This window comes from Gossypium arboreum, chromosome 7, assembly GCF_025698485.1.
Source record: "Gossypium arboreum isolate Shixiya-1 chromosome 7, ASM2569848v2, whole genome shotgun sequence".
NCBI classification, from domain to species: Eukaryota; Viridiplantae; Streptophyta; class Magnoliopsida; order Malvales; family Malvaceae; genus Gossypium; species Gossypium arboreum.
The window spans coordinates 102,615,658-102,638,137 of NC_069076.1; the positions used below are offsets into that span (position 1 = coordinate 102,615,658).

Consider the following 22,480-nt stretch of genomic DNA (forward strand, 5'->3'; position numbering starts at 1 on the left):
AGCATGCCTAAATTCAAGTCTCTAATGCCAAGACAGGCCTTCAAAACAAACGGGCACGTGGAATTGTTGGACAAAACTTGAAAACCCATAAAGCGGTTTTGAGCATCAACTTTGATAAAACTTCGTAAAATCATAATCAAATCCTTCTCAGAAACCCAAAGCAGGGAGAACCCAGAGTTCCCTTAATCCAACAGTCAACCAGCGCTCCACGTCAGTATTGCTTTTTTGGTCCCACGTGGCTGGTTGATCGTTGGCCACGTTACCTTTCTGTTCAACTATAGAACAGAACTTTCTTTCTCATCTTCCTACCAATTCGCTGGTCTAGAACAACAATCGGAAATATGAGAAGAATTTTTTCGATGTCTTCGCTTCTGAATAAGGGATCTATTCAACGAAGAGTTTCAAAAAAGTATCTTATCAATGCAATTCGTCCATATTCAGAGGATCTATCTTCCCCGAAATCTCCAGGTTTGTTCCTATACTTGATGTTTTCGTTTTACATTTGTTTTTATAATCTTCTTCATGCTTTATCCGGTTAATAACTTGACCCCAAAATTTAGTATTTCTGTTAACTTAGATATGAATTTAGGATTTTGAACCTTGAAGTATGAATATGATTGTGCTAGTTTGTTTCTTCTAGGAAAAATAAATTATAGAAAAAAGGGCTAACCTTCTTTGGGTTACTTTCTTTTTATTGGAAGGTTGGAACTTGTTGGGAAAGGAAAAGTATATATATATTTTTAACTGACAGATTGGAACTTTAACCACTATTTCAACCAAATCTCGGCAACTAAAATATGATTCTTTTATCACTTTTACATTACATCAAGAACATTTTATTTAACCTATGATGCTCTTATTCTTTAATTTTCTGGGTATTGGACACTTGCATTTTATGCATATTTGGATTCAAATATATGAAAAATTTTACCCATACCGTTCTAGTAACATAGCATTTATTCTTATATATCTGGAATTAAGCAAGCTAATGCTTTCAGGGCCTCTATTGCAATATCGCAAGTTAGTGGAGCAAGGAAGGCTGCAGCATGATCCTTACCAAGAAAGGGTTGCTTTGGCATTGGAAAATTTGCTTGGGAGGTTGGAACAGTATGAAAAAGAGATGGAGGACTATCATGTATGTTTTGAACTCTTATCTAGTGATGTACCATGTATATATTTCTTGTGATTCAATTGCCTTGACATTTTGTTTGTATGATGTGGTGTTTAAACTTTTCTTCTATTTGTAGATTAAGCTAGCTGAGTGGGAGAAAAACAGGGAGACTGAGCGTCGGAAGCTTTTGATGGAGGAAGCTGAGCTCAATCACCGTGGGGACCTTTGGACATCGGTTAATAAGCGGAAGAGTGAACTTTTAGAAAGATGGTCATTCAGGTGAGGCATGCTAGTTCTGTTTTTATTCGACAAAATACTTTTCAAACATTTGGATGGAAATTCAGATATGTTCATATTTTGGTTCTTTTGGTATTAATGAAGTTCCATTTGATTCAGGAGAAAATCTGAAGATATAGAACCTGGAGTTGGTAAGTGGGTTTCATACCTCAATCGTGAGAAGAAGTTGGATTCACTTATTGGTCGCCGTCCTACTGCTCCTCCAGCCCCAAAAGGACTCTATATATATGGGAATGTTGGAAGCGGTATGTTGCCAAATTTTATCTACATGGTAACTGAGGTTTTGTGCACCAATAATCAAACCAGAAAAAAAAAAAAAATTGGAAATTTGATTTCCCATTTTTTTCAGTTTCATCTACTTTATGTTCTTTTCCTTGATTCTTCCAGGGTTAACAGACTGATTGCACAAATTTATTAACTTAAGATCTTTTCTCCTTTTTTTTTTTTTTTTTTGTAGGGAAGACAATGCTTATGGATATGTTTTATAGTGCCACTGAAGGAATAGTTAAACATAGACAAAGGTTCCATTTTCATGAGGTGAGCTCTTGGAGGTGAGCCTTTTCTTGTCTAATCTCTGGTTCTGTCTGTAATGATCCTATTTTTATAAGTGAAAGCTTACTGTTTCCAAAGACACACAAAACAACATTAGTATTACCTATCTTTCCTAGTATCCACAATCCTCCCTGTCCACGAATAAGCTCTTTCTCATGCAAACATTCACCAGTTTCTCAATATAAGTATGTGTTAATAGGGAATGGCTTTATGGTAATGAGTAGTTTGCACTCTTGTTATTTATATATATAAAGAAAAAAAAAACATGGAAGTCACAATCGCTTTACACTTTGGCAGGCAATGCTCAAAATAAATGAAGCTATGCATAAATTGTGGAAAAATCAAGTTGAGGAAAAGTCTATTCAGTCAAGCATATCTTCTTGGATTATGAATCTTTCCTTTGATATGAAAGCCAAGGAGTGGTTAGCTGCTGAAGAAAGATATAAACAAGAGGTTCAGATGAAAAATATTCTTCCAGCAGTAGCAGATAAGTTTCTTGTTGACAGGCAAGCCGGTGAAAGAGGAGCTAGTATTCTTTGCTTTGATGAGATACAGGTAGCATTTTTATCCAAATCATGACCATTACTTAGGTCTCAGATACTGAGATATCGGTGTCTGACATGAACATTAGATCTCTGACTGACTAGAGAACTGTTTCCCAACTTTATAGGCATAATACGATAGTTTCTTAGAATCAGGGAAAAGAACCGCTATTTTCGTATTGTTTTAGCAGTGATTCAGTTCCCTTTCTATCACTTTGATGACGTTCTTCACTGCACTCTAATGTTGCTAAAAAAGGAACAGTTTTCAGAATGCGCAGCTCACGATGTATCTCAATTGGTCTTGCTTTTTGTTACAGGCAGTTGATGTATTTGCTATTGTGGCCTTATCTGGAATTGTAAGCAGATTACTTAGTACTGGAACTGTTTTAGTTTCTACCAGTAATCGGGCACCAAAGGATTTAAATCAGGTGTTTTTGGAGAATTCAATTCCTTTCCTGTCAGTTGGATGTTTATGACTTCAATTATTACTTGTTTAACAATTGATATCTCTTCTCACTTCTTTTTTTTTTACCTCTATAATTTTCTTATGCAGGATGGTATGCAGCGAGAGATCTTCCTAAAATTTGTAAATAAGTTGGAAAAACACTGTGAGATTATTTTGGTTGGAAGTGAGATTGATTATCGCCGACAAATAGCACAGAGGTCTGTATATAAGGTGATATTTCATTCTTCTCTACGTGGATACGTATTTGTTTTCACCTTTCTTTCCTTGAGATAAACAATGTTTTTCGTTCTATATTTCAAACTGTACATAATCATTCTCTTTTCCTACTTTAAATGAACCTGAAAATCTATTTAGTGACTGAAATTTGAATTTGTTCATGCAGGTTCATTATTTTTGGCCTCTCGATGGAACTGCTTTGAAGGAATTTGAGAAAATGTGGTGTCAGGTTATAAACCAGGCTGAAGGAGAAGTCACATCCAGTACTGTTCCAGTGATGTTTGGAAGGTACTTGTTAATTTAAGGGCATCAGTTTTAGATCTATCAAATTCTAAACCTGAGGACTTTTTTCACAAACAGGACACTGGAGGTTCCTCAGAGCTGCAACGGAGTAGCACGGTTCACATTTGACTATTTATGTGGCCGGCCGGTATAATTCTTTGCTTATTATTAATTGATACATTATTATTCCTGTTTTCTCTCTGTGCTTCTTTAGGGGGAATAGGAAAAGCTGCAAAATCAGAGACTTGTTTATATTTCTAACCTGTAATTCGTATGTTAATTCATTTTTATTCTCTGGATATGTGCTCTCTCAATCTTGTTTAGACTTATTAACAGCGTATGACTTTTCCAACATCTATAAAACATGAACTTCTTGGTTCTTTACTTCCACTTTCTCACTTACAATTTATCTACAGGTAGGTGCTGCAGATTATATCGCTGTTGCTAAAAGCCACCATACAGTCTTTATCTCTGATATTCCAGTTATGAGCATGCGTATCCGTGACAAGGTACAATTTCTATAGAAATAGCAAATAATGCGTAAGAGAAAATGGGAATTGAATTGCCAATAGCATTTCCTTACCCTACAATAAGTGTTGTCTTTCCACATTTCAGGCACGTAGATTTATTACTCTCATCGATGAACTATACAACCATCATTGCTGCCTATTTTGTTCAGCGGCTACTTCAATTGATGACTTATTTCAAGGAACTGAAGAGGGTACACTTTTTGATCTCGAAAGGTAAGCTTTTTCATTGCGGTTTCTATGACTGTTTTTTAATGTAAATCACTAAATCCTAGCATTCATCACAATGAATAAGCTTTTCCATTGTCGGTTATCTGATGATCTGGTTAGAAAGATCTGGTATGCAATTAATTGAAAGCATCAACCTTCTTTGTTTCCAGTTTCCAGTTCGAAACTGAGACAGAAGGGGCAAAACTTCGGCGAGATGTTTTGGCAGAAGGGAGTGTGAGTTTAGGAGGTGCACCAGCTGGTATAACATCCATGCTATCTGGTCAAGAAGAGATGTTTGCCTTCCGCCGAGCCGTAAGTTGCCCTCTGCTTTCCTTTTTCATATGTAATATCCTTTGTCTTATGCTAGGAAAGCATATTTGAAGACAAACCGAGGAGATAGTTACTAGCTAAGCAGAATTACTACGGATATAATAATATAATCTACTTTTGTAGGTATCTCGCTTGATCGAAATGCAGACACCATTATACCTAGAAGGAGTTCGTTCCCTTCATCCTTACTTCCAGAGGAAGCACCAAAGCTTCAAAAATTGTAGTTATAGTGCAAGCACAGTGCACCACCAAGTATCCCATTGAGCTGTAAGTTTATATAGTGATTAGATTCTATGCATGTGTATTCAACTCATTTATTTCTTATTAACAGAAGTAATGAAATGATATAATAAAATCAATCAAGTTGCCAGCAGCCTTTCTTCTTCGAGAATTAACATGAGCTATTGTTGGAACTGAAAATCCAAAGCTAAGAACTCGGATGTTATCTCCTTATGGTATCCTTCTTTTTGAAGTGTATTTCAACATTGTTGTGGTAATGGCTGTAAGGGAGATGTTCAATTATTCTCTCTGAAGTTTTCTGTTTGTGGAATTTATTCACCATCTTATTCAGTGGTATTCAATCATCTTATCCAGCTTGATTCTCTATCTGATGATGTTTGCTTTATTCCATGTGATTTAGGATCTGCTTTATTTTTATATCGACATCTCTCGACACATTTACTATCATCTGTTTCCATTACAGGAAAGCTCCTTTTTCTGTTGCTGCTTGTATTTAAAAGTTGAAGGACACTTAACCTTCCCTTTGTCTCAATAGAAGGAAAAGCCAAATAGGTAGAGCATATATGTGGTCACTTCTTTTTAAGCCAAAAGAATGTCAATGAATCTCAAATTGGGACACATAACCCATCCATAAGGATTAAGGGTCATGTTTGTCTCTTCTCTTCATGTGTTCATCTGATAATTTTTGTATCACTAAGAGGAGAATATGATTTATTTTATGGTGTTTTTATAAACCTATAGCTTCAACAACGGTTCAAAAAATTCATTCCCGAACGCTTTTGAAGTTTGAAAGTAGGTTAAATTATAATTATATAATGAAAAGATAAATTTGACTGATTGAGTGTTAGCTTGATTAGTATTGATATTGTTGTTAATGTAAGAATATGTGAGTTTGAGTGCGTTTTATTTGTCTAAATTCATTCTGAATTTATAAAAATCATCAAAATTCTAAAAAATATAAAAGAATATTAAAATTAAAATTTATATAAAAAAAACCATTGCGAATTTTTTTTTTTTGGGAGGGGGGTGGTGGCGTTAAGATTAAATCTTGCAGCAGCAAGCATGAAAAATTAAAACCATGCATGCCCAGAAGAAATAATGAAAATATTATGACTTAATGCACATTTTAGTCCTTGAAGTATACTGTTTATCCTATTTTGATTTTTAAAGTTTTTTGCCCACTTTAACCCTAGTGTTATTAAAAAATTTTAATTTAATCTCTAATGTTATCATACATTTCTGGTTCAATCCTTTGAATATTAAAAAAAAAATAGGCTGTGATATCCAATCAATTGGAGCGGTGGAATGAGAGGGTTTTTTTATTTAATATTAATATAATTATTTTATTTAATCTTAATTTATTATTATATTTTTGAAAATATTTATGTATTTTAAAATTTTAAAATTTTTAAAATTAAGATCAAATTGAGAATATTTATAAATTTAAGAGTTAATTTTTAAAATTATAAGTAAATTAATATAATATGTAAAAATTAAAAGCTAAATTAATTATTATATCAATTTTTTAATTGTTACTTTAATTTGCCCTTTGTGATTTTAGCAAAAGTAGCTAAAAATGGGTGCGTAAATTATTTATTTTGACTACTTAAAATGAAAATTTTAAGTTTTTTTCTTTCTTAGCTCCAGTTTTGTAAAAGATGTTTTTTTTTTTTTCACTTTAAAACCCAGAAATGTTTAAAATGGTAAATAAATAAACTTTAATTGGGATAATTTGATTATTTCACGTGCCTAAAGTTCCCAGTTTGCAGCACGGTACTCAGTATCGTACAATTTCACTACCAATCATATCGATCGCTACTTTTAAAATTTTAGGTAGAATAACTTATTTAGTCCTCCATTTTTACATTTTAAGTAGAATAAATTATTTAGTCCTCCATTTTTATATCACCTCACTCACTGCTCTCTGCCCTGTCCTCTTATTTTTAAAAACATATATCTACGCAGCTCGGTCCAACCCGATGCGCATAAATGAGAAAAATTTAATTTGTCATATTCGTATATATAAGGATAAGAATGACTTAAAATGACGTAGAATGACGGTTTCTTACAATCCCTTCCCAACTCCATATTTGGTGTAAACCATCCTTGCACAGCACACCCCTCTGCAAAAGCATCACTTCAAAACAACAAACTCCATCTTTCAGGCTAATGGAATTCAAATACAGAGCTGTTGATGAACGGCCGCCGAAGGATTTCCCTCCACCCTCCTCAACTTTCAATCCTTTACCGCCTCAAGGATTTCTACCCCACCCTGTCAACCTGGAATTGGGGAAGGTCCAACTCCGAGAAGCGATCATCGCCTCGGATATCGCTCGTCGGAGAGCCTTAGAAGCTCAAGTCAGAAGGGAGTTAGAAACGGGCTTACCTTTAGACCAAAGGCTCACATTGCACCTCCACTCTCACTCTACCATTCCTTTCATGCATCACCTTAATAACTATAATCGCTGCCGCTCGGAGTCGCCTTTCAGCTTGTTTCCACCGTCACTTCCCCTGTCGCCGATCTTGTTGCCCTCACCTCTGACACAGGTTTTGGACAATGAAGTTAAAAATACTACGGAGAAAAAGAAGTTGATTATATTGGTAAGCACCTTTTAATTATTTATTTTACTCAATAAAATATTTCAGCGTCAGAAAGGCATAGTTTTTTTTTTTGGTTAAAGCCACAGGCTTGAACGAACTTCATATACACGCTATTTTATCATGTAAGAATCTTATGCACAATGGCAATGAAGGCATGATCCCTTTTGAATTTACGGGTTGGGTCGTTTAAGTAGAAGATCAAAGACAAACCTTTGAAATCATAATTTAATGTTGCCGTAGTAACGTATATGTGCTTGTACGTTAGTTTAATGGCGATTTAGTGCTGTTTCCTGTGTTGTTTTTTGTGTTTGATGATGTTGCAGTTGGAACAAGACATGCATCTAGAGTTTGCTGTCTGTTCATATAGGGTAACCCTTTCTCTTTTCAACTGGACATTCAGAAACTGGTCCTAATGGGTCATTGATGCTTCACTTAGGAAGGCATTTTTCCTAGATTGCTATAGCTGCTTTTACTCTGTGTTATCGTGGTCTATTGTAGAATAGTTTAGATTGATGATGAATTTTCTATTCCATTTGGAACAGCTTTTCCATTTGTTTTGGATTTGTTCATGCATATGCATCTATGTTTCTACAAACTTTATTTATCATTTTCTTTGGGATCTCAATGCAACTTCATCTGATCTTTGACAATCTGTTGGCTGCTTCAAAAGTTTCTTACGAAAGTTGAGACACCAAACCAATATGTTTAGTGTTTCATGTTAGAACTTAGATAGAGATAATAATTGAATCCATCTAAAGTTACTTGGATTTTGTTTATGTTTATATGCATAAATTAATTGATTTTACTTTCACCATTAGCGTACATTTATACAGATCTTTGTCTGTATGTGTGCCCCTAAATTTCTTAATAGATTATATAAATATCATTAGAAGTGCTAGATTTTGCATAGAAGCAATCTCTGGTGCTTTGAATCTTGTTATAAAGTTCTTATAAGTTTTCGTTGGCTCCACTTGTGCTGAGAAAGAAAGTATATCGGCTCAAATTATTGATGACTTACGTTTGAGGTCTATGCTGCTTGTTTTGACTGATTCGGTTACATGTAAGATGTTAGCAAAGGCAGAAAGTAGAGAGATTGACCATTGTTTAATTGATTATCATCACAACTTTCTGGTTACATATTCTTCTCTGAGTGTTGTATTGCAGGAAAAGCCTGATCCTAATCGTGTTGTCGGAGTAAAGCGGAAAACACCACCTCTAGAAGGAACTGGTGAACTGCCTCTGCCTTCAATTAGCTCGAAGGGGAAACAGCATGATGAGTGGAGTTGTGCTATTTGTCGAGTCAGCACCACAAGCGAGAAAGGTTTCACTGAACACCTTCAAGGTAAGAAGCACAAGGCTAACGAAGCAAGGCTAAGAGCTAACATACTGGAGAAGAGTTCCAATACCAGTACCAAGACCATAACAGTGCAAAAGAAACTTGGACTCTCAAATCAGAATGAAAAGGATGAGCTGCTGAGTAAGGGAGAGAAGGCAGAAGAAAGGTTTACAGAGAAGAAATATGCAGATTCCTTCAAGAAAGAACAAACGGATGAGGCGGAGATGACACCAGAACTTGGCAAAAAGAAGAAATTTAAGTTTTGGTGTGACATCTGTTTAGTTGGTATGCATTCTGAGGTGGTAATGGAAACCCATAAGAAGGGGAAGAAGCATATTGCTGGGCTCCTGAAACTTGATAAAATATAGCTGCCCTTCCTACCGCCACCGCCATCACCAAGCAGGCAAGATCAAGAGCTACTGATGTGGTCTCTGACAAAGCAAAGCTAATGGATGTTCCAAAGGTTGATAGAGTTATAAACTACCAGCCATGCAAAATTGCTTGTGATAACCATAGAGAGAAAATACACTACAAATGTATTGGGAGTTCTAAAAATTGCACTCTCTGCATCTTATTACTATCTGAGACTTGATTAGATGTTGGTATTACTTATGTGCACCCAAGACTGATTTTTTGCTTAAATGCCTAGGGTGTTGGGAGTAAACATTCCATTCGATTGCCCTTACTGTACTAGTGGCAGTGCAGATAACTTGCCTGGAGGGTGCATGAATTGATACTTAACCTAACATACAAGCTCTGTTTGGCGACATTTGAACTAACTTCACCGTGCCCTTGAGCATCATTTGGTGTTTGCTTTTGCTTTGGGCCCTTGGTTTTGGTGGGTCCAAACCAAAACCATGGAATTTTGATTGTTTGTGGTTGCATCCTAATGGAAAGTGACAACAACTTCCAGCCTACTCCAAATACCCATTTTCAAAAGTATCAAGATGGAACAGGCCGCACCTTCCATTGCTTGGCAAAATCTAAACTATGGATGCTCAGCGTCAAAGTTTGGTATCTTTCAACAACCATTCCCACCAGAGATAATTCCAAGGCAAGGCAAGGCAGCAATTTAATATATGCCAACTATATTTTTCTTTACAAAAGGAGGAAATGAAAAAGGAACATAGCGCAATTAAAGGAGGGGGAGGGAGGCTATAGCTAAACTCACTTAGTCCTCAACCCATCCAACTAAGCACTTCTATTACAAGTAATGACACTTAAACCCTCAATGCCACCTGATCTTGCCAAGAGATCTTTCTTTTCCCGACTCTGTTCGGTCCATTCCCGGTGTTCCTGCAGGCTGATATTTTGATATCATTGTGCTGCTCATCACTTGCCATTCGGATTGAACTTTTCTTGAATTCGTCTATTCTCATTGAATTGTCCATAGCTTGTAGTTCTTCCTCCTCTCTCTACAATGGAAGACAACGAATATCACATTAGCTTTGTTGTAGAAGATTATAGTATGCAAACTGCAATGAAAAACACTTGTAATAGTTACAAACAGACTACCGAAATCTGGTTTAAATCGAAAATCGGCGTCATAGTTCGAGCGGTAGCCTCCTTTCCACTGTAAAGCCTTTCCCTCTGGTTTAAGTCGATAATTGGTGAGGAACTTCGCAGAATAACTTCCTCGCCATTGATATTTTTGTGCTGCTTCTGATTTAAGTCAAATATCAGAGAAGGATGAGTGAAAGTGGTTTCCTTTTCACTATAAGTCTTTCCCTTTTGGTTCAGATCGAACCCCATAGCTAGATGTCGCAAACTGTGTTCCTTTCCAGTTGATTTCTTTTCCTTCACATTTGATTTGCTTCTTTTAACCATCGTACTCTGTGGTTGCACAAAGTTTCGGCTGGCTAGGGTGTTGGAAGATCGGTTTTGCATCAAGAACTTGTGCCTCCGTTTCAAAAACCTAATAACAAACATATGGTCAAAAGTCGAAAAATCGAAATATTAGCTCTACATTGATAATTGTGATTCTAAAGCTTGTGAATCCTAAAATGTTATGGAGGAACAATATATCATACCGAACTTCGGCCAAAAGGGTTAATTTTCGCTCTTTCATCATCTGCAATTTCATTCTCATGGCTTCTGTTTCCTGGAAAACACAAAGCACAATATTAGGACTATATTAAGGCCTTAACACAAGTGTATAAACAAGCCATTAAATTTGACATCATAGAAGGCAAAGGAACCCCAATATTTTGGGCCCTCAAATTTTTTGGAGGGTTTGAACATACTGCCCTTATAGTTCGTGAGAATCCATGATAAGTCCTTAGAACTACTAAAAGCATTCCCTATAGAAAAAGTTAAGGATTTGTGTGGGAAACAATCAACAATCTTATCATCAAACATTCCAATGAATTGAAAACAAATACATATAATCACCTTCATCAATAAATATCAATGGATCAAAAGACTATATTTCCATCATATTTTAACCCAAATAACAAAGGCCTTACCATGTTCCCATATAACAATGATCAAAAGTTTTCATTTCCTCATATTTTAACCCATAAAAAACAAATACAAAAAGGGATCATTTTGGATGAGGCAAGATCTCCATCAACAGAGACGAAAACATAAGATCCAAACAATCAACATACCCCAATCTTAAAGACTGAAAAACAAGAACGTAAGCCCCAGAGACTAACAGAAACCGGATCTAATAAAATATGAAAACAAAGTTGTTACCTTGTGCAAGTCTTCAAAGTCTTGCATAAGGCTCTGGTGCTTGAACCTGGTCCTTTGGTCCTCATACATAGGATATGGAGAATACCCCATGGAAGCAGCAACCCCTTTCATCTTTTTCATGTTTCCAGATCAGAGGGATGAGAAAAAGTGAAGAACCCAAAAGGCCAAAATAAGGAAATATGGAGGAGGAGAAGAAAGAGAGAAAGAAGGGTATTTGATGAAAAAAGGGAAGAAAGAAAGAGATATGGGCAAGAAATAACAAAAGGAATAGGGAATAAGTGTAGAGAGAGAGGATAGGAAGGTTCTCGTTTTGCTGTTTACTATAGGGAAAAACTCTGACCGAGACAAAGAAAACCCAATGAAGCCCACATAATAACTCGGTGAAAAACATGTTTCTTTTGAGAGTTGAGACACTGATGAAGATGGGATTTTTTTTGGGTGGGTTGCAGAAGGGTATTTCAGGTAAAAACGTTTTTATAAAAATGGTTTCTTTGAGGTGGGTTTTGGTTGGAGGACGTTTCAAGACATTCCCCCCATCTTCTATTTACATAAATTTTGGTCCAGCTGGGCCATTGAAGAAAGAGAGAGTTAGGTACCCTTTCTTTCTTTGATTTCGAAGAGGGTGCGTGGAGTTTCCATGTTTCTTTCTTTTCTTGGTCTTTTGTTTGTTTCGTTTTCAATTTCCCCCCCAGCAAAGTAAGGGTTTTTTTTCTTAAGAGAGAGAAAAGCTAAAGGCTTTGATGCGAGAAGAGTGGGCTGAAAAACAGCAGCAAAGGATAAAAATAATATAAGCTGATGCTGTTTTTTCTGATGTTGTTGTTTGTTATTTTGTTTCTGTTTTTGAGTGCTGGCCTGCCTGGGTGTTTTCACCTGTTTGAGGGTCACCCTTATTTTTCGTGGATTAGTCCCTGATCCTGAATATATCAAAATTTCAATCAGAAAGAGATGCTTTTTTTCGTTTCACATTATTAGGTCCCATTGCTTATAAATTTCCCATCATACCCTTCCCTTCATTCATGAAAATGCTTCCTTTTTACCTCTTTTCAACAATGAATAGGATGGTGAATCCAGCAAATCTTCTATTAGAAAACCGCTCTTTGAATAGCTTAAAAAGAAAGCTAAAAAGCTGGCTGTGCTTGAAGATTTGGAGCTGATTCATAAAGAAAAAAGATACAAATCACATGTATGCATATGAATGTATTTAAAGGGAAGGATGGTTTGGCATCTGGTCTCTGCGTCATCATGGTAGCAAACCTAATAAGCCTTTAATTTTTTTAGTGGTAAAGAGCTGTGATTTATTTACACTGTAGTTCCAAAATCCAGATGTACATGTGAAAGTGAAAACAATCAGTCCCTTGGAATTATGTCTAAAGTTAGACAGTGGAGGACCAAAAAAGGTTGAAAGAAAATAAAAATTGTACTTTTTGTTCATCTAATCTAATGGTCTCAACTGTTTTAAACAGATGTTTTTTTGCTTTTCTTCTTTTCAACAGTTTAAAGCACCCTCTCTAGGCTAGCAAGCATGCACTTTCTCTAAACCCCTTTTCTTTGATTATGAGTTAAGACAAGTGAACCATTAAATGATAGAAACAGAACCAAAGTGGACACTTCCACCATTGATGACTTTTGGAAAGAAATTATGGTGGGAACTGAGAAGAGAGAGACTGAAATTGGCTTTGTGTAGAAAGTTGACCATAAAAAAAAGGGGGAATACAATAGTAATTTCATGGGGGGGCATATTTTGTAGGGTTTTTCAAATTTCAAAACTACCATGACTCGGGGGTTTGAAACTTGTTTTGCAGGGTTTGGAACAAGTCAAGGAAGTAGCCGGCTTTTGTTTAATGTTCAGTGCATCATTTTTGACGATACTGTTTGGTTCCAACCAAAAAGCTATGGCACCTGGTACTAAGTACGTTGCATGTACCCTTCTAAAAGGATTGGGTTAGATATTTAAAATCAAAATTGAAGTAAAACCGACTACCAATACCAACCCTTTTTTTTTTATGATTCCATATGAGCAGGCATCAGTTTTATGTATGTTAGCTCCCATCTAAAAATGGAGTGTCATTTGGTTTTTGGGCCTTTTGAAGTTGGGTTTGAAACTATGTAACACCTTGTGTTGTAATAGTGAAAACCATTTCACAAGCATAAGCAACAAAAATTGGGCCTGAGAATACCATTATCAACCCTAAATGCAAAAAAGAAAAGGGAAAAAAAACCTTATCTTGTTCTGAAATCTGTGTCTTTTTTAGTCTATAGAAATATCTGAATTTTCTGGGGGAAGGTAACCTTCGTAAGCAATGGCTTCGTCAAGTGTCGTGACTACTCAAATATCAAATCAACTTGGAACCACCGATTGGAAGAAGTCCATCCCTTCACTCTCCCTTGGTAACTCTCTCTCTCTCTGTTTGGTTGCTGAGAAAATAGAGTATCAGAATAGACTATGGAAAAGTTTTAATCTTTATTGATGGATTTGTTCTAGTGATTATCTTTTAGTGTATGAACATGACTGAAATTGTTTTATTGGATCCCATTTAATTTTCTTTTTAATTAATAAAACAAGGTTTGAACTTCCAATTCACTTTTGTTTTTTTCAAATGATAGAAAATTTCTCAGTAACCAAACCGATGACTGTTCCAATTGCATCAATTATTCCCAATTGATGAATTTAAAGAGTGAATTTTAATATGTTTTTTCTACCGACGGTTTTCAGGTAACTTAAACTTGAATAAAAATCTAGCTGGTAAGCAGTTTTTATCATTGTCAGCTCCTCAAAAATCTGGGCTGAACTATAAATCCCTACGTGTAAATGGTCTGTTCGGAGGAAAAAAGGAAAATGGTGAGAAGGGTGATGATGCACCTTCCAAGGTAAGCTATGGTAGCATTCGTTTCTGCTGTATATTTGGATTATAGCCTCTTTATCATTGCTAAATTCTGATCCATATTCCAATATTATGGTGACATTTTTTGTTATAATTAATGCCCCTCTCTTTAAAGTAGTAGTAAATACTAGTTGTGTTGTGTCCCAGCCTTGTCTATAATTGAAAATGATGCTTCAAGTTATGCCTTAGCCCTTAGGTGATTTAGTCAAGCATTTATTGCTGGCATTCGATCCTGGTAGTTCGGTAGATCAGTCTACAAACTGCATGCCTTATGTTATGATAAGCTGTATTTGCAATCCATGCTAATTTGATGCATGTTTTATCAAGGGTAATGATAATGAGAAAGGAAAGAGCTTCTGCATATTCATAGGCCACTTTTGTGTCCATGAAAAACAAAAATTCCTTGTGTGAAACATATCCAATGAGACTGTGTACAAAACTAAGGGAGTCTAAGTCAATATGCTATGGTTCATCGTGTTTTTTCCCCTGCTTTACCAGACATATTCATATCCATGGTGAGAGATTATGGCTCTAATCCACTTTCTTATCATTAGATTTACAGTCTGTCAAATAATCACTAATCCATTTCAAAGTGTCAAATTTGATTGATTGCTCGATTTGACTAAGCACCATGCTCCGCTTGAGTGCTACACGAGCTTCATCATCATTCACAATTTGAAGACTGAACCATGGTTGACTCTCTACCTCCTTTGAAACTAATGCTGCTTGCCTTCCTACTAATTTGATTTTAGGCAGGAATTCTTGGGCCACTTTTGTGTCCATGAATAACAAAAATTCCTTGTGTGAAACATATCCAATGAGACTGTGTACAAAACTTAGGGAGTCTAAGTCAATATGCTATGGTTCATCATGTTTTTTCCCCTGCTTTACCAGACATATTCATATCCATGGTGAGAGATTATGGCTCTAATCCACTTTCTTATCATTAGATTTACAGTCTGTCAAATAATCACTAATCCATTTCAAAGTGTCAAATTTGATTGATTGCTCGATTTGACTAAGCACCATGCTCCGCTTGAGTGCTACACGAGCTTCATCATCATTCACAATTTGAAGACTGAACCATGGTTGACTCTCTACCTCCTTTGAAACTAATGCTGCTTGCCTTCCTACTAATTTGATTTTAGGCAGGAATTCTTGGGAACATGCAAAACCTCTATGAGACAGTAAAGAAAGCACAAATGGTTGTCCAGGTTGAGGCTGTGCGAGTGCAAAAGGAACTTGCCGCGTATGGATTTTTTATTACACTTACTATTACTTTCACTATCTTAAACTTTTCATTTCTCTGTTTGTGAGTTTCATTTGGTTTTCATTGTGTTATGCAGAGCAGAGTTCGATGGCTACTGTGAAGGTGAGCTGATTAAGGTACGTTATTACAGATTACCATCCTCTTTCTATCCCTTCTACCAGTATCATGTACTGTCACACATAGCAAACTATGGAAATGAAAATAGTTCAAGTTGGACATATCAATCTATACTTCTTAAATATAGATTATAATTTCCTCTACCACTTATTGTTCCATTGAATAACTTTCCACTTATTTTGCGTCAATTGAATCATTCAGTTTTTACAGGTGGAAAGATTGTTTGCTTGTCAAAATTCAAATGAATGACTAGATTGGTTATAATTCTATTTGTGATCTTGGAGATTAGGGGTAGATAGAATGATATAAGAAGCCTTGGATTAAATTTAGTTCCCTTTCAGTTCCCCCAAAGAACTTTTGATGCTTTACACTCAAGCCAACTGTATGGTGTATCTCTCTATCATGTTTTACAGACTTTTGACTCCCAATATATTCTCTTTTTTAGGCAACTTTATCTGGAAATCAGCAACCTGTACGCATAGAGATCACTGAGGCAGCAATGGAATTGGATGCAGAAGTGAGTCTGGTTATTAACTATTTTTCCTTGAGACCATTTGAGATTAGTCCTCTATTATGGCCGCATCTTAGGTTCTTTTTGCTTTCAAATTCCTTCTACGGAATGTGCCAGGAAAGGATCAATTTTCTAGACTCCCACCTGGTTTAGTTGGGCTGCCATTGTAAGGCATTAAGAAGAACTTAAGACACTGTTGTGTGCAGTTTTACTTTATTCCGGTATGAAGTTGCTAATTTTTTATGCTTAATTCTTGCAGAAGCTATCTCTTTTAGTTAATGAAGCATACAAGGATGCACACCAAAAAAGTGTCCAGGTGACATTCTCATGATTTTTTGTAATTCACGGAGACGGAAACGAGAAATCTTTTCCAGGTTCACTTTTACTGATGATTTTTTTTGGGTTTTCACAGGCCATGAAGGAAAGAATGAGTGACCTTGCACAAAGTTTAGGTATGCCACAAGGTCTCAGTGAGGGATTAAAACAACAATGATCTCTCAACTAGCACCTGGATGGAGCTTAGTGAGGGATTGAAGCAACAATGATCTCTTGACTGGCACCAGGATTAGCTTCAGTTTTGCATGCAAACCAATGGTAGAAATTTTCATTTGTACTTTTTACTGCGAATGCGTGTTGTGATTTCCGTTTCTCCATAGAACTGGCACACTCTGTTCTAGAAGTCCTTCACAGTTACATCTATTCTCATTTCTTTTTCGAGTCAAATTCTTTGCCTTTCGTAGTCATGCTCTACACCCCTCTTCCACGGATTACGCGAAACAGTAACAGCAGTATCCTTAGATAAGTTACATTCAAAATAATTTTACTACTTTCCAGATATTGTTTAAAAGGAAGAAGGCAATGTTTTAACACTTCAATGTTACTTGAAAATGACAATGAAACTTGAGATTATATTTGTTAAAATCCCATTATCTAGGCAACAGCATTTTCCCATTGTTCAAGGTGAAATGTAGAAATATTAAGAGCTTGCGCTCAGTAAATTAACAATTTTAGTTCAGATCATTACGAAATGGAATAGAACTAACAAGTCTTTAAGTGAATTACAATCAATCCTAATTCAAATGAATCATTCCTAACTCTAGAAACCACACATAAAACTAATTAAATGGGGGATTTTAGCTGTAGCTGGTAGGATCTGCATTGTGTTCATCTAGAGTTTGGCAATTTTTCCCCTCTCAAGAAGGACCTGAAAAGAATGAAAGCTCTCCTAGGTTGAAATAGTGGAACTTCATGGCCAGCTCCCCTCACTGTTGCAAAAGTTAGCCCTTCATAAACCTCTGTCCATCCTCCAACCTTGTCAAAAATCATTTCAAATTGAATTCATAACACATTTTTTTAGAAATGCAAAATGGGGTTTTGGAATCAAACATGGTGTGTGAGATTTGAATACCTGATTGCCAGAATACCAAGGATACCATGGTGTTTTGATATGGAGGTTGAGATGGCTAAGGGAAAACCTGGTGGCTGTCACAGGTACTACTGAATCTGTGTCTCCACTGCATCAACAATGAGTACTTATTATGGTTCATTACTTTCTGTCAGTTTTTAGTTATTGGGGGGGAAAAGCCAGTTCTGCAGCAGATTAAAATCATCAAGTGCAGTCAAACACTCAACCTCTCAACCCTAATTTCCTATTGTCATTCATATGATTTGACACATCTTGAGCTAAGCTATTTGAGCTAGAGAATAGTAAATAGTAAAAAAAAAAACTCACCTGAAAACCCATATCCTTAGACCTGCTGCAATGAGCTCTTTGTATATTGGTAGCATTGAATTTTCAGAATCATTCCAGTTTTTTATGAGAACATCACTGTCCAATGACAAAAAAACCAAACATTTCTCAATTGAAAAAAATCCCCTCCATTTCAAAAAGAGGTCAAGTCAATGATAAAACTAAGGTAAAACCTGCAAGCAGTCCATTTATAAGGAATTCCAGTAGTATTTGCATGCATAGCCTTTTGCACATCTGGTCGATTATAGTACTTCTCGGCATAGTTCTCGGTACACGGATCGTAACCCGAAATCTGTCGATGCAAAAGAGTGTTTCCAAGCCTAATATGCCTGGCTGATTTGTTTGTTAATGCCAAGCAAGACGGTGTATAAATGCTGTATTGATCGATGTCTCCGAACTCATGGTTAATAGCATAACTCACAGCATCATCACATCTTGTAGAGCTTTTTTCTGCAGTGAAATTGCAGTGTTTCATGATGGATTTATATGTTCTATCTGATATCATGGAATGGCTCCACCAAAACGTAACAGTTCCAATACTGTCATAGTAATTGTCTGTCACAGCATTTCCTACCTGTATGTATACATGTCAAACAAATTTGAAAACTCCATTAACATGAAATGAAGCTTTTTGGTTGATTGTTTGTCATGCTTTATAAATGTTTTATTTACTTACCATAAATCCTTTAAGATTGATGATTGGATTTGAGTGAGCTTTATTGTAATCATGGATTTTTTTGGCCAACTGGGGAACATAATGCCCTACGCAAATATTGACAAAAAAACTTGCATGTAACATGTTGCAGGGCTGGATTTAAGGATAGTTTTGCTATCGAAAGCACTTTCGGGCCATTTTGTACCTGCATAACTTTCTCCGGCAATGTAAAATTCTCGGTGCTTGTAGGCCGGAAACCTTGACATCCATCTGGTGAGAAATATAAGAGCATCCTGAGCTGTGTCATTGAACAAATTTACTGTCATTAGGATTAAGGAATGATATACATCAATAATAAGCTCTCGAAAAAGCTACGGCTCACTGCAAAATCGAAAACATTGAAACACCTGTCCGGTCGTCACCAGAGTCTTTAAGATCGGAGCTCGTATTTGTGTAGGAGAATCCAACTCCAGCAGGTGATTCCAGGAATAGAATGTTTGCTTCTGTAAACCATATGAAGATATCGAATTTGTTTAATGAACATTACTATTAACTTAATACAGCTTTCATATGATTATCATATTTGGACATAGATCATGCAATGAGTAATTGATTGTTTACCCATATTCCATGAATATTTGTTAAGATAAAGGGATGAGCCAGTTTTATTAATCCGAAATGGTCCGATTTCCTCTGATGCTCCATATGCCACTGATGAGCAACCTGGTCCTGCCCACCGTGAACCAAAGACAAAAATAACAATCATCAAATCACAGTATTTATTATTGTTGACAGGCAAAAATATACGAATTTTTAAGGTGAATTGGCTGGTTTATAATTAGAACAACAAGGCTTTTACTGAATTCATATACCCCAAGTGCTTGTTTCAGATCAATTAATCCAAAGAAATCATTTTATTGTTCTTCACTACTTGTTAGTATTTTTATAAATATTAAAATTCGATTTTTCATCGTTTGATGAGAAATTCATATAGGAAAATGTGGAAATAAAGTGATACAAAAATTAAGGGAAGAGATGTGACGGTTGAAATGAGAGGTTTGAATGGTAAAGAAGATAACGAAAAATGAATGATGTGAAGGAGGAAAAAGAAAAGAGGTGAAGGCAAGGCAACATGGAAGAGTGGTCCAGTTTCAGTTTCCACTACGTAAAACGTGATGCTTCTATTCCTGTCTACCTATCTAACAACTTGCAGTAGGGTCAACGTTGTTGAACTGTACAAATTGGGGCTCTCTAACCCCAATCAAATCACCCTTTATTTTTTCCTTTAAATTTTATGTTACAGTTTTGTACATCGATAAAAATATGCAACTCGTTTATTATAAATTAAATTTTATTTTATTTTATTTACAAAAAATAAGTAAATCAATTTTTACATGTCATGTTAAAGAATAATTTTTTTTAATAATTTCATCTATTTCTATTATTCAGTTACATGAAATGCACTAAAGTTAAAGCAAGTCAAAATTAACCAAACAATTACTGGTGACGTGTCAGGTGTAACTTTTACTAAAGTATATTAACTAATTTTAACCGTGAAAATAACTGCAATTTTAGCAAAAAATAAAGTTTACTCTTTAATTTAATTTATAGGAACTAATTTATTTATTTTTAAATACAATACAATTCGACTCTTAATACGATAACCCAAAATATAAATATTGTATTAATATTTTTTAAAATTAATCCTTAATTTAAGGGTTAAATCCCAATTCAAATCTCATAACCACATAAGTTAATATCATAAACAATTAATTTGCATTTAACTTGCTAAAACAACATATAATATTAATAAATTTAAGCTATCCATCTACTTACAATTTGATGAACCATTAACTCTCTTTTCAGAGCTAAACCTAAATTCAAGTTTATTTGCTTATATGAGATTATTAATTTATTATTCTTCTTGATAGACAGAACAAACTAGAAACACACATGCAAGGGGAAAAAACATTGCTTTCCTTGAACTATATTCAAAGTTTAGTAAACCCTAAACCAGTAGGTAAGATTGTGATTATTATTATTTTTATATATAAATAACAAATTATGTGTATATATATATCTTTTTCAGGGAAAAAAAAAAAAAAACAATTAATGGTGTCACTGGAACAACCTGAGAAGGAACACCTACCTTCATTGCTCTTAATAAAATGGCTAAGCTAACAGTGTTCTGAAATGTCAGCTTCTGTTATTAATATGCTAAGATAGGGACCCATGTTATTTAAATTTACTATGCTTCAGTTTCTAATGAAAATTTCTAAATAAATAAAATACTAGTTAAATCCCTCCCCCACATCATCATCATCATCACCATCACTGAATGCGCGTGCTTCAAAGAAACAAAAGCAAACAGTTTTGAGAGTTGTTCCATGGCTGCCTTGTGTCTCAAGTCAACTCAAACAAACTACAAGATAGAGAGAAAGGGGGAGCATCTTTGCAGAAACATGGAAAACTTTTGGACGGTTCTACTGGGAAAGAAAAGTTGGTTCACTTTGTGGGTTTCTTTTCTTTTTTGCCTTTGATAAAGAGACTATCGAATATAAACAAACGGCATAAGAAAATGACAAAAGAATTGGGCAGAGGGCGAAGCTTTTTTGAGGGAATTATAATGGGGTTTATTCAGAAAAACAGGCATAAACGTCAGTTTGTAGAAGGAATAAATAAAAACCCTAAATGGATACAGACACTGAAAGATGACGAGGTCCCACTTGTGGCAACTTATTCAGATCAAAAATGGGGTTCAATTGCCATTGCTTAGAAGGTGCATTGTAGCTATGGTTAAGGAAGTTTACTAACATGTTCTTGGATTTGATACAATCAACCAGATTAGGACATGAACTGGGACATTAACATGTAAGATGCTCTCCATTTATGGAGAGCCATTTAGATATTTTTATTTTGGCTCATAATTTTGGAATCAATTGCAATAAATTTCGAGCACTGAACCAATAAAGAAGGCTTTAATTGCAGTGAAAATGAAATGCTCAAATATCAGTTTATGGCATTCTGATTGCATGCAAGGTAAAAGCTAGAATATAGATACCAAAGACTGACTGACCTCCATTGAGCCAAAGAAGAAGAGGTTTCTTCTCAGGAACTCTAGTAGCTTCAGTGAACCAGTAAAATAGACCTCGCCCATGTTTTTCATTCACAGTAACATAGCCTGAAAACTGTGAAAACCCCACCGGTGGTTGCCCTGGAAGTGATGAAATTCGATCCAGTTCTTGTTGTTTTGGTACAGCATTAGCAGCAACAATGCCAAATAAGAAAAGACTATAACAAATAGAGATGACAAAGCCTTTGCTTTGAACTGCTGCTACCATTTTTGCAACCACCCTTTTGAAAATGAAGCCTAAGGCTAAAACCGTAGAGTTATATGGTAGTGAATACATACACACATATATATAAAATGAGTGTGATGTTGCTGAATTACTTACTACACCATTGCAGGTTAGGCAGGTAGCTATATGTGGTGTGGACCTCTCACTCGAGAATCAGATGAGAGAGGGTCCTACAAGAGAGCTGGATCGGAACTTTGGTTTTAAACCCATAAACCACATCATAAATGCCTCACAACACACACTCTGTCTCTCTCCTGCCATACTGTAAAATGTAAACATACCAATAAGGCAAATAACCCAGAAAATTATTTCGTTTCAATAGGAAAGCCATGCACTGACTTTCTATATCTGTAATATGTTAGCTAAGCAGTTTTGGTTCTTGCAATCATGAATATTCAACTTGTTAAATACCTAATCCCATTAATGGAGAGTAGTAGACGTGTAAACTTAGGTTGTGAATTAGTTTTCGCAGAAGGGTTATTCGAAGATCATCGAATTCGAAAACTTGATCATAAATTCATTCACATTT

General features: G+C 35.6%; 5 protein-coding genes across 8 annotated transcripts; 3 read left to right on the top strand and 2 right to left on the bottom strand.

Annotated features, from left to right (window-relative positions):
- Positions 1 to 5,565, top strand: LOC108466755 (uncharacterized). 3 transcript variants are annotated; one of them, XM_017767127.2, is made up of 15 exons: positions 1 to 468; positions 999 to 1,135; positions 1,248 to 1,390; positions 1,508 to 1,653; positions 1,866 to 1,945; positions 2,258 to 2,515; positions 2,820 to 2,930; positions 3,056 to 3,178; positions 3,351 to 3,472; positions 3,545 to 3,614; positions 3,883 to 3,975; positions 4,082 to 4,209; positions 4,374 to 4,515; positions 4,657 to 4,800; positions 5,237 to 5,565. In XM_017767127.2, the coding sequence occupies exons 1-14, from the start codon at positions 342 to 344 to the stop codon at positions 4,795 to 4,797; spliced, it is 1,821 nt and encodes a 606-aa protein (XP_017622616.1). In that variant the 5' UTR covers positions 1 to 341; the 3' UTR covers positions 4,798 to 4,800; positions 5,237 to 5,565. The 3 variants fall into 3 exon arrangements, with proteins under 3 accessions (XP_017622616.1, XP_017622623.1, XP_052886888.1); XM_017767134.2 differs by lacking the exon at positions 5,237 to 5,565 and adding an exon at positions 4,865 to 5,117; XM_053030928.1 differs by lacking the exon at positions 5,237 to 5,565 and having other exon boundaries at positions 2 to 468; positions 4,657 to 5,117.
- Positions 5,566 to 6,790: 1,225 nt separating this feature from the next.
- Positions 6,791 to 9,374, top strand: LOC108455489 (uncharacterized). The gene is made up of 2 exons (XM_017754043.2): positions 6,791 to 7,374; positions 8,539 to 9,374. The coding sequence occupies exons 1-2, from the start codon at positions 6,943 to 6,945 to the stop codon at positions 9,076 to 9,078; spliced, it is 972 nt and encodes a 323-aa protein (XP_017609532.1). The 5' UTR covers positions 6,791 to 6,942; the 3' UTR covers positions 9,079 to 9,374.
- Positions 9,375 to 9,757: 383 nt separating this feature from the next.
- Positions 9,758 to 12,405, bottom strand: LOC108455499 (uncharacterized). Its single transcript, XM_017754053.2, has 4 exons — positions 11,408 to 12,405; positions 10,741 to 10,811; positions 10,226 to 10,625; positions 9,758 to 10,125 (listed from the first exon to the last, which is right to left on the bottom strand). Exons 1-4 carry the CDS (start codon positions 11,525 to 11,527, stop codon positions 9,931 to 9,933), a joined length of 786 nt encoding a protein of 261 aa, XP_017609542.1. The 5' UTR covers positions 11,528 to 12,405; the 3' UTR covers positions 9,758 to 9,930.
- Positions 12,406 to 13,473: 1,068 nt separating this feature from the next.
- Positions 13,474 to 19,174, top strand: LOC108452803 (nucleoid-associated protein At4g30620, chloroplastic). 2 transcript variants are annotated; one of them, XR_008285817.1, is made up of 8 exons: positions 13,556 to 13,795; positions 14,121 to 14,275; positions 15,438 to 15,538; positions 15,636 to 15,675; positions 16,122 to 16,193; positions 16,447 to 16,503; positions 16,600 to 16,781; positions 18,744 to 19,174. XR_008285817.1 is itself a non-coding variant. In XM_017750596.2 (7 exons), the coding sequence occupies exons 1-7, from the start codon at positions 13,708 to 13,710 to the stop codon at positions 16,678 to 16,680; spliced, it is 594 nt and encodes a 197-aa protein (XP_017606085.1). In that variant the 5' UTR covers positions 13,474 to 13,707; the 3' UTR covers positions 16,681 to 16,910. The 2 variants fall into 2 exon arrangements, 1 of the variants encoding a protein (XP_017606085.1); XM_017750596.2 differs by lacking the exon at positions 18,744 to 19,174 and having other exon boundaries at positions 13,474 to 13,795; positions 16,600 to 16,910.
- On the bottom strand, positions 17,114 to 22,197 carry LOC108452794 (serine carboxypeptidase 24-like). The gene is made up of 9 exons (XM_017750587.2): positions 21,669 to 22,197; positions 19,214 to 19,321; positions 19,000 to 19,095; positions 18,798 to 18,890; positions 18,614 to 18,699; positions 18,111 to 18,511; positions 17,920 to 18,015; positions 17,596 to 17,701; positions 17,114 to 17,498 (listed from the first exon to the last, which is right to left on the bottom strand). Exons 1-9 carry the CDS (start codon positions 22,000 to 22,002, stop codon positions 17,352 to 17,354), a joined length of 1,467 nt encoding a protein of 488 aa, XP_017606076.1. The 5' UTR covers positions 22,003 to 22,197; the 3' UTR covers positions 17,114 to 17,351.
- Between the last annotated feature and the right edge of the window lie 283 nt (positions 22,198 to 22,480).